General features: G+C 42.6%; 2 protein-coding genes and 1 long non-coding RNA gene across 3 annotated transcripts in view; all 3 read left to right on the forward strand.

Moving 5' to 3' along the window:
• LOC123516345 overlaps nucleotides 1–10,390 on the forward strand; it is an 11,497-nt gene extending 1,107 nt beyond the window's left edge. Inside the window, exons 2-4 of the long non-coding RNA XR_006678176.1 lie at nucleotides 1,272–1,430; nucleotides 1,566–1,761; nucleotides 10,025–10,390. This is a non-coding gene — a long non-coding RNA (uncharacterized LOC123516345). The remainder of the gene's footprint in view (nucleotides 1–1,271; nucleotides 1,431–1,565; nucleotides 1,762–10,024) is intronic.
• Nucleotides 4,613–6,382, forward strand: LOC123516342. Its single transcript, XM_045275616.1, has 2 exons — nucleotides 4,613–5,110; nucleotides 5,358–6,382. The coding sequence occupies exons 1-2, from the start codon at nucleotides 5,057–5,059 to the stop codon at nucleotides 6,171–6,173; spliced, it is 870 nt and encodes a 289-aa protein (XP_045131551.1). The 5' UTR covers nucleotides 4,613–5,056; the 3' UTR covers nucleotides 6,174–6,382.
• A 1,303-nt stretch (nucleotides 10,391–11,693) lies between the features above and the next one.
• LOC123516346 lies at nucleotides 11,694–14,560 on the forward strand. Its single transcript, XM_045275619.1, has 5 exons — nucleotides 11,694–11,797; nucleotides 13,060–13,115; nucleotides 13,288–13,403; nucleotides 13,647–13,699; nucleotides 13,979–14,560. The coding sequence occupies exons 1-5, from the start codon at nucleotides 11,786–11,788 to the stop codon at nucleotides 14,375–14,377; spliced, it is 636 nt and encodes a 211-aa protein (XP_045131554.1). The 5' UTR covers nucleotides 11,694–11,785; the 3' UTR covers nucleotides 14,378–14,560.
• Nucleotides 14,561–15,284: the final 724 nt, after the last annotated feature.

Below are 15,284 nucleotides of genomic sequence, written 5' to 3' on the forward strand. Positions count from 1 at the left end.
TTTCTTTAATGGTTTCATTGTCTTTACTGAGATGGCTTTGTTCTCAAGTCTTTGTTATTCTAATTGGCTTTATTTACTCTTTTGTTTTTTCATGGGTTTGTCACTCTCTCTGTCTCTCTCTCTCTCTCTCTCTGTGTGTGTGTGTGTGTGTTTGATCTGCTGCAGTCTCTGACGAGACAGCCAGACGTTACCCTACGGAACGAGCTCAGAGCTCATTATTTCCGATCTTCGGATAGGCCTGAGACCAGGAACACACCACACACCGGGACAACAAGGTCACAACTCCTCGATTTACATCCCGTACCTACTCACTGCTAGGTGAACAGGGGCTACACGTGAAAGGAGACACACCCAAATATCTCCACCAGGCCGGGGAATCGAACCCCGGTCCTCTGGCTTGTGAAGTCAGCGCTCTAACCACTGAGCTACCGGGCGTGTGTGTGAGTGTGTGTGTGTGTGTGTGTGTGATGGGCGATGTTAATACAAGACAGGTTCTCCCACCGGTTCGAACACGCTTCCCTTGCGTGGGCTCCGTGTGTTCATGGCGGCCAGGAACACAGTGCACCTTAGACTCGATTTTTTAGGTGGACGATGGTAGTACGAGTCACATGGTTACCTGTTGGAATCTATGTTATTATTATTATTATTATTATTATTATTATTATTATTATTATTATTATTATTATTATTATTATTATTATTATTATTATTATTATTATTATTATTATTATTATTATTATTATTATTATTATTATTATTATTATTATTATTATTATTATTATTATTATTGCTATTACTATTATTACATTCGACATATATTTCCATCACGGTGAGAAGACAACCCTGTGTCCCTGTGCCTTGGGTCAAGTCACGTGGTGCTCTCTTGCATTGCCATGTTCGTTTTGTGTGGCTGCGGGCGGGGCGGCTTTTCGGTTGCAGTGCAGCCCACGCCCTCCCTCGCCACTCAAGGTTAACTCAGGTTACCTCTTCACAGGCTGACAAATCTCTTATTACTCGTAAAGCTCGCACTTTGAGGGATGGAACAATTAACTCACTGGCTCATGATTTGCTGCGTTGAGTGTCTGGCTTAACACACACCATGTTGACCCAGTAAAGTTATGGTTGTAATATTTGCTCACGAAATGTCACCGCGAGCTCATCATAGCTTGGCATCTCTCCCTTGGACGTGCTTCCTCACCGACCTTGACGCTTTGAACTTGGTTGAAATGCTGCTGGTGCCAAGTAGTCTCATGTAATATTTCATGTTGCAGAGATGTGCTTTGGATGCGAGATATTGGCACGTCCTGGCGTGCGGGTGTTGTGCCAAGACGCTGCAGAGGTGTATCCTGGTGCGTTGGTGTTGTGCATGACGGAGGCGAGACAGTGGTTCCATGAACTCTTGAAGGACACCGGCAAGCATGTTTTGTTGGGTAAGAATGAATTGTTCTCGGTTAGTGATGCGATCTTATTTTGCCATTAATTGCAATTATATGTATATATTTTTTTTACTGCTGTTGTTGCTGCTGCTGTTTGTCACTCTAGTTGCGGTTGTTGCTTCGTTGTAGGCAAAAGTCTGGCTAGCAACATGATGTCCTTCAAGCATCTTTGATTTCTCAAGGGGTACGGTAAGCAGGGAGTGAGTCTCGAGAAACGGTGTTCGTGTCCGTCGTGGAGGGAAGTAACCGATCGCTGTGGTTTGCAGCTCGAGTCCCCTCATGGAGAATCGAAAGCAGTCTCTGGGAATCATTCATCTTGAATCAGGTAGACCCACCCACGCAACCAGACCGAAATGGTGCAAAAATCTCTCTCTCTCTCTCTCTCTCTCTCTCTCTCTCTCTCTCTCTCTCTCTCTCTCTCTCTCTTCATGGTTAGAAAAGTAAATAATGATATGAGTTGATAAATAGAACAGGAAACTTGTAACTATAGGCGGCAGTGATGACATTTAGGAAGGTAACACAACCACGGGATCCTTTCATCATCATCATCATCACAACAACAACAACAACAACAACAACAACAACAAAAACACATCCACCACCACGATCACTACCTATACGCCACCACTATCAACAATAAGAAAAAAAAAAAATTAAAACTGTCAAACTAACACAACACTTTTCTCGGGGCGATTCATAGTTATTAATCGCTCTTGTCCAGGTGTTGCTTAGTAGGTGAGGTGCAGCAATGGCGGGCGAAGGACACCAGAGAGAGAGAGAGAGAGAGAGAGAGAGAGAGAGAGAGAGAGAGAGAGAGAGAGAGAGAGAAGTATAACCGGCTTTATTCCGCGAATTAGACAAGGAGGGGAGATGGTGTGAGAGAGGGCGAAGAAACAAGGAAGTCAGATAGAGACAGTGATACCGAGATAAAGAGAGAGTGAGAGGGAAAGGAAATGATGCAGATGGAAGCTGATAAGAGAGAAAGAGAAAGAAAAAGAGATAGATAAAAGAAGAAGATAAGAAGAGAAGAAGGAATAATGAAAGGAAGTTACCAACGATTGCAGGAAGGAAAGAAGAAATAGGGATGTGTGAGAGATGGTTACTGTTGCCAGGCTACGTTGGACTTGGAAACAAAAGGTGGTAAAGGCGAGCAGGGAGTGAGGCTCTAGATAGGAGGGCAGGTACCGGATCAATGTCGAATCGAGGTCATAGGTAAGCCTGTAAAATTAACCGGAATGGAGGAAGGGAAGGTGAATGACTGGGTTAGGCTTAGCGGAAGGCAGTGCTATGAATGAGGAGGAGAGTGCTGATGACTTAACTAGCACTGTGGAATAATTAGGAGGGAGTCATATAGTTTTTTTGTTCTTAAGAGTGATGTTCTTGTTGATGTTTTGATGGATGTTCTTATTTTCGTGGTTGTTCTTGCTGTTGTTATTATTGTTGTTCTTCTGCCCCTCCTTTTCCTCCTCCTCCTCCTCCTCCTCCTCCTCCTCCTTCTCCTCAAATTTCTATCACACCAAACTTGCTTATCTCATTCGCATGTATATTACTATGTTTACTTATATCTTCAACGTATAGCATCAAATCTTTCCTTTTATTACTGTGTTTTTCCCTCCTCAACGTGCGTCTCTTCTCTTCAGTGATGCCTGTGTTCTCTTATCGTGTTTCCTTAGCGTTGTGTTGTGTGTTGCCCTGTAGTGTTATTATGTGTGTTTCTCTCTGATGGTGTTGTGCGTTTATCTTCTGAATGTTTTCTTTGTCATTCGAAGCTTCAATATCTTCATTCGTGTTTCTCTACCTTCCTTGTTATTCTCTCTCTCTCTCTCTCTCTCTCTCTCTCTCTCTCTCTCTCTTTTATTTTAGATTTCTTTAATGATAAACATGTGATATTTTTTTTTCTTGAAAAGCCACGGGTTTATAAAGCCTGGCCTTACTATCTACTAATTTTTACTATCATGTATTCAGGTGTGGCTATTGATAAATGTTCTAATTGTTCTAAATGTTCTCTCTCTCTCTCTCTCTCTCTCTCTCTCTCTCTCTCTCTCTCTCTCTCTCTCTCAGGATCTGTTACCTAACCTCTATCTTCTTTACTGCCACACCAATCCTCTTTCATTTAGCATGATCTGTCACAGTTATTGAGGTGAAGCAAAGTCACTAAGCTCAATTGAGACCCACACTTTAAGCTATTATGTGTCACTGTATATCTTGCGCCCTATGACGGGCCATCGCAGTTCACTTTTCTTATATTTCTCATGGCAGTACATTTCGACTTAATTCCTTCCATGTTATGCCTTCTCAATCTTGATAATATAATGTGTGTAATTTTAGCGATTATTTTCTTTAAAAGGCACCGCCAACATCGAAAAAGTAGTGGTCGAGTAGTCTAGTCTGCTTGCTGGTGGAAACAAGAAGCCATGCTATATATAGGCACTGCCACACATAACTGGGGGCATAACTGATAAATCCTGGGATGAAAAACCTTTAATGCAAAGAACTGTTGTTGAAAGTAGCAATACGTGAAAAAAAAATAACAGGTGTGAAGAAAGAATATACATTTTGAAAAAAAGGATAATTATTTTGAAAAGTTTACCAACAGTTTATAATTTCTGAAGGAGAAATGTTTGACCACAAAATTGTTTAGTTTATCTCAAAATATTAAAAGGAAAAAAGAATGTATTATATAAAATTTGATAACAAAATATAAATGTTTCCTTTGAAATAGAAGTTCGCAGTAGCAGAATTAGATAAAGCGGCGAGTGGGACGTGTGAGACAGACGGAAGACGAGGATCGGGAAAGATTGTGCGTCCCCATTATGAGGCTCTGAATGAGGTTTGACGAGTCTGAGTGAGGCGAGGCACCGTGCGGCGGCGGGATCAGGGTACAGTCACACCTGCAGGGGAAGCAGCCTCATGTTGCTGGGGCGCGACAGGAACCGTCCTGTCAACGCTATCGTCCATCCTGTTGCTGGGTCGTGGGAGACGCCGCGCCTGCACACACGCACATAGACCATAGTATATATGGTTGCAGTTTTCTTGCTTGAGTGGCACATTTTCTTGTATACCGGTGTCAAGTTTATATTTACACCAGTCTTGGCTGCCGAACACAGCCAGGAGGCACTCCCGACCTGTATAGAAATGGTAACAGTTTAGTTTTTTTCCAATTTCAAAATAATAGAAAGCGGGAAAAAATTTTGAGAAATTATATGGCTAAAAAAATCGTAATATAGAAACTAATTTTGAATTCTAATTCTTTCAAATTAGCATTTCATATTTCTTTGTATTGTTATTTTTTTATTTATTATTTTTTTTCATATCTGCGCTTTTTTCTCGTATTCTGACTTTTCTAAGAAATTTGCCTAGTATTTCATACAATCATGGTCTGGTTAGTGCCGCCGCCCCCCTCAGGCTGCAAGCAAGGACCACTGCTGCTGTCACGTGTTTGTGCTCATGATTTATTATGCTTTTTGGGCCTGTTTGTACGGGACGCAGCAACAGCCGGTGACCTTGTGGGGAGGAGAAAGGTCTAAGGGAGTAGGTGAACTAGGGATAGGGACGTTGGGGGGAGAAAATTTTGCGGGGGTTGGGGGCTGCTAGATCAGCTATATATTGTGGGCCGGACGATGTGGATGCAGCAGGAAGCAACAGTTCAACTCCTCGGCAACATGAAGCTCTTGGTGAGTATTGGTCTTTAGGTATACCTTTGACTTGCCTTAATTGATGCTCTTCGTGCCTCACACTGATTTTGACTGTATATTGTGAAATTGCTCTCCTTACATCCTTTTTGGTTAACTGAATTATTTGGTCTGTTCAATGTATATCAAAAGTTACTTTGGAGAATTGTATATATGTGCTTTTATTCAGATTCAAAACCCTTAAAAAGTATCTTGAAAAGAGGTGTTCTTAACATATTTTCTCTCTCAGGTGATCTTGGCGGTGGTCGCGAGCTGCAAGGCTCAGCTCATTCTTCCCGTCATGGGGCCGATGCAGCAGCGCATCGAGACCCCCACAGGGCCCATGGCATTCATGTTCACTGACTGGAACCAGAATCGTCAGGAGATGCAGCTGGGTGGTGGCAACGTCGTCGGACAGTATTCCTACATCGATCCCAATGGAAAACCCGTGGTGACTTACTACTCTGCTGGCAGGCACGGGTTTAAGGTTAGCAGTAACAACCTCCCAGAAGCACCTGCTCTAAGCCCCAATTTCAAGGCTCCTGAGCCCGTCAAAGACACTCCTGAGGTGGCGGAAGCCAAGCAGGTGATGGCAGACTTGCACAAGGCAGCCACCAGCCGCACTAAGCGACAGGCAGTGGCCCGTCCCTTGATGTATTCAGTCAACACTAATCCCTGGATGTATTCATTCAACACTCATGCCACCCCTTACGCTTCTTACAACCCATTCTACAGCTCACTCATGAACCCCACGCCCTTCATGCCAGCCACCTCCTGGATCACGAATCAGCCAGCCATCGAGGCCGTAAAGAAATCCCGCAAACGCCGTGAAGCCGACCCCTTGATGCCCCTCATGTACTCCATGACTCCTGCCGTGGTGCGCACCAAGCAGCTCACGCCCGTGGAGGGAGACACGCCTGCCGACACCACCCAACTCAAGATGACCACCGTCGAGCACAAGGTGCCTATGGCCGCCATGCCCGTCATGTCCGCCATGGGCTGGCCGAGCGCCAGACCCATAACTTATAGCCTCATGAACCCAGCCATCCTGCCCATCAACATCTAAAACCTGGAATCCCTTACATGTTTCAGGCACTGGTCGGGTCCGACAAAAGCTTTTTTTTTTTTTCCTTTCTCCTCTTTCATACTAGCAAAACAATTTTCAACCACTTGTTCGAGGCGCTTTGGCGAAGCTTCCTGGAGTGTTCCGGTGGCTTTTGCTACTACGTCTGATTACTTCTGCATTAGAAAAGACAATAAAAATGACTACATCAATATGAGTTTTCTTATATTTCCGTTTGCTCTGATGTCGTTACTTTATCACTAGTGCTTTACTTATTCATTGATTAAGTTTCACTATAAGTAGGACGTTCAGCCTGAGAGGGAGTTCAGTCTGGCCGCTGTATAGCAACATGTTGATGAAGTAACAAAAGAAACTGTATATCTCAAACTTCAAAACAGACCTACTTGTTGGAAGAGTAACAAGCTGTGAGCAGATACAAAAAAAGTTGATCGTATGCATGAATTAATGATTTAATTATATTCTTGCAACACAACGTATGGCTGTAATTATTATCAAGCGACTTCATGACAACAGTAAAAACAGCAAAATATGCTCTACCTCCACCACAAACGACAATGTAAAAAAAAAAAAAAGAAAAGAAAAGAAACATCAAACAAAACAAACGAAGGCGATGAAAATAGAACAGAGAAAACACAGTAACTCGTCTACCTACATTTCTTTGTCCCTCTCTCCTTTCCTCCCTTCCTTCCTTCCTTCTTTCCTTCCTTCCTTCCTTCCTGTCTCCCTACCTCCCTCCCTCCCTACCTAACCTCTCGTCTTTTCCTTTCTTACTTCCTTCCCTCCCTCCCTTCCTCTCTTCACTCTTCACGGGCCGCCGCCACCACGCCACCAGCTTCTCGACAAGTATAGTTCGCCAATTCACGGCAGGAACCGCATCAGGTACGGGAACCGCGGAGCCCCATTGGTTCTGACACTGCCCATGAGGTACCGGTTTGTATTCAAGGTCAGCGAGCCATCTCCGACCTGGTAACAGGCCAACCGGTTCAGAGAGAGAGAGAGAGAGAGAGAGAGAGAGAGAGAGAGAGAGAGAGAGAGAGAGAGAGAGAGTGTGGAGGAGAAAAAAGAACCCTGACTTGAAGAGGAGAAAAAGAAGAGTGCTTGGATATAATGTACATAATATTAAGACCTCTCTTTCTCTCTCTCTCTCTCTCTCTCTCTCTCTCTCTCTCTCTCTCTCTCTCTCTCTCTCTCAATTTTCAGGAGATTCCCAGAGAGAGAGAGAGAGAGAGAGAGAGAGAGAGAGAGAGAGAGAGAGAGAGAGAGAGAGAGAGAGAGAGCGACGAAGCATTAGGATAGGAGTGACATTTGTGGTGTAAACGGATGAACCCTAGATAAAAAAGAAATATCATGTGTAATACGTAAACCCAGAATGTCATATTTAACAACAATGACTCAACGACAACCACAACATTATAGCTGCAACAAAGAAACAAGGGAATCTTCTTTTTTTTCTATTACTGTTTTTTTTTTTTTTTATTGAATGCAGTTTGATTTTTTTTCTTTATCTGATAGGAGAGGCGGCACTTAGACTAATCTTGATACCCTGATAGTCTGATACCTGAGTTTTTTTTTTTTTATGTAAGAGGGGACAACTGGCCAAGGCAACAAAAAATATAGAAAAAGGATCAATTAGAGGTTCGATAGAGTTAGCAAAAAGAAAGGGATAAATGTCTTTAGATTCCCCCTCTTAAAGAAAGTCAAGTCATAGGAAGTTGGAAATGCAGAAGCAGGTAGGGCGTTCCAGAGTTTACCAGAGAAAGGTATGAATGAATGGGAGTATTGGTTAACTCTTGCATTAGGAAATTCGACAAAATAGGGGTGAGAAGAAGAAGAAAGCCTTGTGGAGCAAGGCCGCATGAGGAGGGGAGGCATGCAGTTTGTAAGATAAAAAATCATTATTGTCACTACTACTATTATCATTACTATTACCACTGATCCCATAACACAAATATATAGCTGAAAATGAGTGATACAAACAAAAGTACATATTCAGTACAGTGTTATATAAAGATGAACATTCCAATTACTTCATAAGTAAACAGGAAAGTAATGCGGACTTATTCCCGTCAGTGGAGGGAGGAAGTGAAGCAAGGCCTCGTTGTGAACCAGTGAAGAGGGGAGAGAGTTGGCAGAGGGTGTGCGTGACAGAGGAATGTGTTGTTGATAGAGATGTCCGGCGACCACAAGAAGGGTTGGGGTAGGGGAGGTGAGGATCCTTGGTGTTGGCATGACGGTGTTGGTGAGGTGGAGAGTATTGACCCAAAAGAAAGAAAGAGAGAGAGAGAGAGAGAGAGAGAGAGAGAGAGAGAGAGAGAGAGAGAGAGAGAGAGAGACTTAGAGAGGAACTTACGGGGGGCAAGTGGGCGTTCGGGCGTGGCGTTGAGACCGATATGTTAATGAAGGACATAAGTTGGAGGTGGTGACTCAGACTTTCCAGCCTATTTTCGTCAGTATAATTATTGTGGCTATGTCCAAACGTAGTAAGAGTCCCATGAGATGTTGGGCGGTGGTGATGGTGGTGGCGACTCCTCCATAGCTGCGGGTGGAGGTTATCCTGCGGTAGTAGTGGTGGTGGTGATGGCTATGCTGTAGAGGTGGAGGTGGTGTGGTGCAGAGTGGTAACGATTGGAGTGGTGGTGGTGGTGGTGGTGGTGGAGGTAGTGGAGGTTATTATTGGGAAAGGACTAAGAAATGGAAAAGTTTAGTATGAACTTCAGCCCTCTCTCTCTCTCTCTCTCTCTCTCTCTCTCTCTCTCTCACACACACATCAATAACAATCCATAATACAGTTGACAGAGCACTGTAGTGACCTGAAAACAAGAACCTAGCTACGTAACACTATTACTTCACTTCCTAACAAACTTTAGTTCTAAGAGGAGTATACGCAGTTGCAGGAAAAACGGAAGGAACACACGAGATCACGGGTCTGCCGCGTGAGTCAGCCTTCTGAGGACTTTTATATTACATCCCATACTCGGAAAAGAAACTCCACTGATTTTCCCATGACGAAATAGTAGGAGGTCATGAGTAATACATGATTTGGGTTTTTTCCATCCGTTCGTTGTTATTTCGAACTGCTTGATATCCGTTCGTTGTTATTTCGAACTGCTTGATTTCAAGCAGTTCGAAATAACAAAGAACGGATGGACAAAACCCAAATCATGTATTACTCATGACCTCCTACTATTTCGTCATGGGAAAATCAGTGATATATATATATATATATATATATATATATATATATATATATATATATATATATATATATATATATACTCGTATATATATCAGCCATAGAGATGTGTGTGTTCTATTTTGACCATTTTTTTTGTTGCGGCCACCGACCACAAAAAAATGGCTCGTGTGCACCCAGCCTTATACAAAAGGTTGTCACGTGTAGGCTTGATGTCTTCTTCCAGTTTCCCTTATCTTTACGTTAAATAAGGAAGGCAAAAGCTCTACTGGCCTTCAGGATAGTCTTTGTTGACACTACAGTCTGCTGCAGTAAGACCTCTGCCACTTCTGCTTTGTACTAGAATTTGACTTCCACCCTGGCCACGTCTAATGGACATGTGATAGTTGCTGCTAAGTTGTGTGTCAGAAGTGGCGAAGTGGTGGGGATAGAAAGTGGGGTGAAAGTGGAAGAATCATAGATGCAAGTAAAGTCGGAATGTGAAGGAAAGTGTTAGAGTAAAAGATGGCGGGCTAACCGCCTTGCTAATATATACTTACAATAATGGTAAATGTTATTTTTAGGTTTGCAAGACCTCAGCTAAACAATATTTCCCTAATGACAAGATTGCCAACCATTGAATCTGTTTCTTTATCCGCAGGCAACATCGCAGCAGCAGTGCGTGTCAGACTGGCTTCCTTGTTTGCTTTTGATTATGATGCGAAGCTTGAAATACACCTGCGGTTTTGTGATTCATGATGGAAATCTTACTGAGTCGTCGCTTATAAACTCATTCTTCTGAAAATGCTTTTTTTGAAAATTGATACTGTTTAGGGTTAAGCTTGATAACTGGTATCTTTCTTCCAGGGATGCGATTGACTGAAAAATTCTCATAAACCAGGTGAAGATAGATATCGGTCATTAAATTTAAGTCTACCCTTAAAAATATCGAGTTTTTCTAAAATACCTCTAGAGAACTAAGTATATAAGCACTAACACAAGTAAAATTTCTATTTTTAAGCATCAAATAGTAGATGTCTTGGAAGCAGGCAAAGAATCCAGACGGAAACAAAAGTATCACACATATGTCTCTGAGAAGTTGCTGGAAGTCAAACTTAAGTGTGTATAAAATAATCTGGACTTTCAAAATCGTCTACTACACTTCTCTGCCGCCAGGAAAAGTCCTGCATACATTTTTTTTTCAGTTTATTAAAACAACAACAACAACAACAACAACAACAACAACAACAACAACAAACAGTGACTTATTACGAGGTGGTGAAATATAATATTAAGCGTTAGATATACACAAAATGACAAAACACCAGACTAGTGTATTACTTCTTTGAGCGTCGTGGATCCTTCCCGTTATCATGATGTTGCAGGTAAGAGAGACACTAACCTAAGACTACAAAAGTATAAAATAAGAGGACCCACTGATGTATCAACCGCCAGAAGAGAAGTGCCAAAACTATTAACCAAAATTATATAAGCATCATGAAGTAACTATTTACCACTATTATCAGTTAGTAAACATTGTATCTCGGATAGATAATTCCCATGTTCTATTGAAAATCATGCTTGACAAATCATAGGGACTTTAGTGCGGTTTGCCCTGCCAACGGAGCCTGAAGAAACTGGTGCAGGCAGGTGGTGCGTGGAGGACAAACTGCGACAGAGTGTGTTTGGCCAGGCTTGGGGCTGGTAGGGGTGAACAACCTTGCTTCTCACCTTCACCTTGGCCGCAGCCGGTACTGGGAAGGAGAGGGCATTGTTAGAAGCCTTAAGGGAGAAACACATACTTCTCTCACTACTGAGGAAAGAGTAACTCAGTAACTCTCAGTAACTCCTTAAAGAAAAGATAACGAGATCATGAATTTTCAACATAAAAAAAAAAAAAACAAGATCACAGTCGACTGAAGGGAATGAAGGGATGAAGGGAAGTGACAGTGAGGAGTGAGGTGTAAATGAAGGTCAGGGAAAGAGAGGGCAGTTATTATTGTGGACTTTTATATAACCGCTACAGAGATGAGGCAGTGACAGTAAATGGAATCCAATAGTCGTCTGATCCACCATGTACTTCGTGTTATTGTTACTTACGACTGCCAGACCCAATAGTTATTTTAGGTTGTCTTAACAGAAAAAGTTCTACTACTACTACTACTACTACTACTACTACTACTACTACTACGTAATTTATCAATTAGTCTTCACATTTTCATATAGTTACTCTCTGTCCTGTCTATCTCTCGTCATAAAGGTAATGCCAGAGAGGATGCAAAGTTAGAAAGGTGGAAAGGCTGAGGTGGTGTAGCGGCGTCACTGTTAACTTCGTACCCTCGAGTCGTCAACACTGCGAGTATATATATTCCTCCACCCCTGACCGACGCCACCTCAGCCTTGATCTTGCAGCGCCGGCAACATGCGTCTCCTGGTGAGTATATGCCGCCCAAAACACTCCTGTGCTGCATGCTGATATCTCCCCATGAAATTACTACTACTACCTGCTAGCATACTCATTTTCACCATTACTTGCAATGTTTAGTCTGCTAAAGGTAATCGCGTGTGTGTCTGCGATGGATTACTCGTTTGCTTAAGGCTGAGATCCGTCACTACTTTGGTCAGGCTTGTGAGTCTTTAATGTATGGAAATTGTATTGGTGACAACGGAATACGTGTTGGTAAAGTGTGCAGTGATGTGTTGTTCCAGAGAGATGCCCGTCGCGACCCAAGAGAGGCTGGGCCGAGGGTTGCTTAGGGCGAGGTAACGGTCTCCATTCCATTATTGGTTGTCAATTGTAGTAGGAGTGATGAATTACTGAGCTTGTTTGTGACCTTAGTAATTATTTGCTGAGGGAAGGACAGCTGTGCGAGGCGTCCTGTGAGTGCACGCCTTCCTGCCGGCGTGTGGATACAGAGGTGTCCTGTCCTCGCCGTGATGTAATAAAACCGGTCCCTGGGTCACTCACCTGCTCTGTTTACCTGCAGGACATTGCTGAAATTCGATCTCCAGTGCTTCAAATCATCAAGTATTGATGTTTGGGTAAGTATTAAGAAGAGTCACTCGATATTTTTTTTCTATTTTTTTTTTTTCGGACCTTACCCAGATGAGAGCGTAGGGTTTTTGAGTGAGGAGAGGTAAAATTGAGCCAAATATCGACTCTCACCGTGCGACTCTTTTTAATATTTACCAGTGCTACAGTGCACTTAGTTTTGTAGTTGAGAGTGTTAGTCAATGTTCTTGACTTCACTTTGTATTTTACCTCATCTGTTGACGCCCCAAGGCAACCGGTCCTCCCTCATCCACTCTAGGGAGGTCATCACCCTCGGCTCCTCCCCGTGCCTCTCTGGTGCTCAGCCGCAGGCTACCATTGTGGCTTTTTCTAATGTATTTTTCATCATGTTTGTGGCGAGTTTGAATGGAAGCTAGAGATTCTGAACGGTGTGAAAAATGTGTAAAAACAAACAAAAAAAAAAAAAAACTGCGTAAACTGTGACATACGCGACCTTGAAACCATGCCATTCTCTCTCTCTCTCTCTCTCTCTCTCTCTCTCTCTCTCTCTCTCTCTCTCTCTCTCTCTCTCTCTCTCTCTCTCTCTCTCTGTCTTGTTTTGTGATCTCTGTTTGGTTCAGTAAGCCAGACACAGACAACACACACATATCCAGCATTTCCTGAGGAGTGTGGTTTGCTTGCAGGTTCTGATGGCGGCGGTGGCGTCGGTGACCCCTGAGAACGTCCCGAGTTCGCCAGTGTGAGCTTGATTTCATTACTGTTTATTTACTGATCGATCATATTTAGTTTTTTTTTTTTCGTTCATTTATTTGTTTAATGAGATACGTGAGAAGAGCTCAGTTTTTGTGAAAGATTCGTGTCACTCAGGACTTCCCGTCAGGCCCTGACTCCTGCGCCGTATCTTTACACAGGCACCAGTTTTATCAGTCTTCCGGAGGTAACTTCGTGCATGGCTACGCCTATCCTCACTACCAAGTCCAGAGTGGAGCCAACGTCCCGGGCGGCGTCAGTTACCTCAACGCCTATGGTGAGTCACATTTCTGTTGATGCCAATAGGCCTACAACACTTTTTTCGGTTGTGAGATAGCTTGTATATTGACGGTTTCTTTTCAGCTCTTAACCTGGTTACTTAAAAAAAAAAAAAAAATGTCAATTTGTTATAATGACCACAAGAAACATTATGATATTCATGTGCATATTGTTAAAAATTGAATAAATAAATTGAATACTAATCTCTCCTATATAAACTAATTTGTCGATCTTCCGGCAGGTTATCCAACCCTGCTGACTCATCCCTTGTTTGGCTTTGCCACCAACCACCAGGTGAGTACCATCGGTGGGAAGGCTGGCGTCAGGGGCACTCTCTCATCTCCACCTCTCCGTGTATTTAACTCGCTTAAAAAGCGAATCTCTAGACCACCTCCATGAATAATGAATGGCCTTACTATTTATTGACCTTCATCCCATAAACTTTGTTTCAATGTAACCTTCCACATTAAAGTGCTAAAATGCATTCCGTTACTTATACTCAGCTTGCGTGTTACGAAGTCCTTTGTTTTTTATTTTGTTTTGTTTTATCCCTTATAACCTGTGCTTTCTCAGAACCCCGTGGCTCCTGTCGGGAAGTTTAGATCTGTACCCGCGGTAGAGACCTTCCCCGCAGGCGTTCCTGTGGTCTCGCAACAGGACGCTTCTAAGTCAGAGCAAGACTCTGGAAGGACCCCTCTGTCACCATTGCTAAAGATGGCATATGACGCAGGCTTCGTCAGTGTATCAGGAATCTCCCAGTCAGGCTCTCCGCTGTACGATGTGTCTCCTTTCTTGGCTGAGGACGCCGGCAGCGTGTCTGAGCTGGCTTATCGTCTTGAGGCGGTCCCTGTTGCCGCTGTGCACGATGTTCAGAGGCCACACGGGCGTCCTGCCCATAGCTTCTCTCCAGTCCTCATCCACGACGATAATCCTCAGGTCACCAAGTACACCCTTGAAGTGCCCGTCCAGTAGCTTCACCGAGTCTGGTAGCGAGTTATTAAACGCCACGAACAGATATGATTGATGTTATTATCTAAACGCACACATGTATTTTATACTTTCAATTATTGACTGAAGTTAGAGGATAAGGAACGTAAATAAAGGCGTGTACCCAAGTTATATAAGGGACTACTACACTAAAGATAGCTATTCTTGCAGCTTCTCTTATATCCCGCTTCATAGAAAACAATATGTTAGGAGTAACTCATGATTTTTATAATGTGAAGGTGCTACTCCAGAAACAATAGTGTCTAATCCCTAATGCTATCATAACCATCCCGTCTGGTTGCTCTAGCACAGTAAGACAAATACTTGAGCTTGTGTTAGGCGTTGGATTGATAGCAAGCAGTCCTCAGCGATGTCCCTGGTGTACTCTGCTGTAGCCAGACTTCCGTAGCTTGGTGCTGCCTTGTAATGTGAACTTATGGTTGTGAACACTACGTTGAGAGAGAGAGAGAGAGAGAGAGAGAGAGAGAGCTAAGGATCATGACAATAAAAGGCTTCACGTGAGAATCTGAGAGTACTTGTGTTGTTTTCCTGACTGAGGTACGGTAGTGTATTTTATTTTATTATATATATATATATATATATATATATATATATATATATATATATATATATATATTTTTTTTTTCTTTATTTTTTTTTTATTTATTTATTTTGTATTTTTTTCCTTCACTTGGTATAAGACGTGTTTGAGAGTTTGTTGATCCATTTACTTAGTTAAGTTTTCACTTTTTTTTTAATCTTGACCGTGAACAGTTATGTCTTATGATGGTGATTTAACTGTTTCTCTTTTTCTTTGTTTTTATTGATTTATTTTCTACTTATCTATTATTTATATTTTTTGTGTGGTGACTAACCTAATGAGGTGTTGTTT

The sequence above is a fragment of the Portunus trituberculatus genome, chromosome 40, assembly GCF_017591435.1.
Source record: "Portunus trituberculatus isolate SZX2019 chromosome 40, ASM1759143v1, whole genome shotgun sequence".
Lineage (NCBI taxonomy): Eukaryota > Metazoa > Arthropoda > Malacostraca > Decapoda > Portunidae > Portunus > Portunus trituberculatus.

Coding starts and splice junctions, on each gene's coding strand:
- LOC123516342 (XM_045275616.1), top strand. CDS start 5,057: ATGTGGATGCAGCAGGAAGCAACAGTTCAACTCCTCGGCAACATGAAG. Junction 5,111..5,357: donor TCGGCAACATGAAGCTCTTG/GTGAGTATTGGT, acceptor TTTCTCTCTCAG/GTGATCTTGGCGGTGGTCGC.
- LOC123516346 (XM_045275619.1), top strand. Junction 13,116..13,287: donor AACGTCCCGAGTTCGCCAGT/GTGAGCTTGATT, acceptor ATCTTTACACAG/GCACCAGTTTTATCAGTCTT. Junction 13,404..13,646: donor CAGTTACCTCAACGCCTATG/GTGAGTCACATT, acceptor ATCTTCCGGCAG/GTTATCCAACCCTGCTGACT.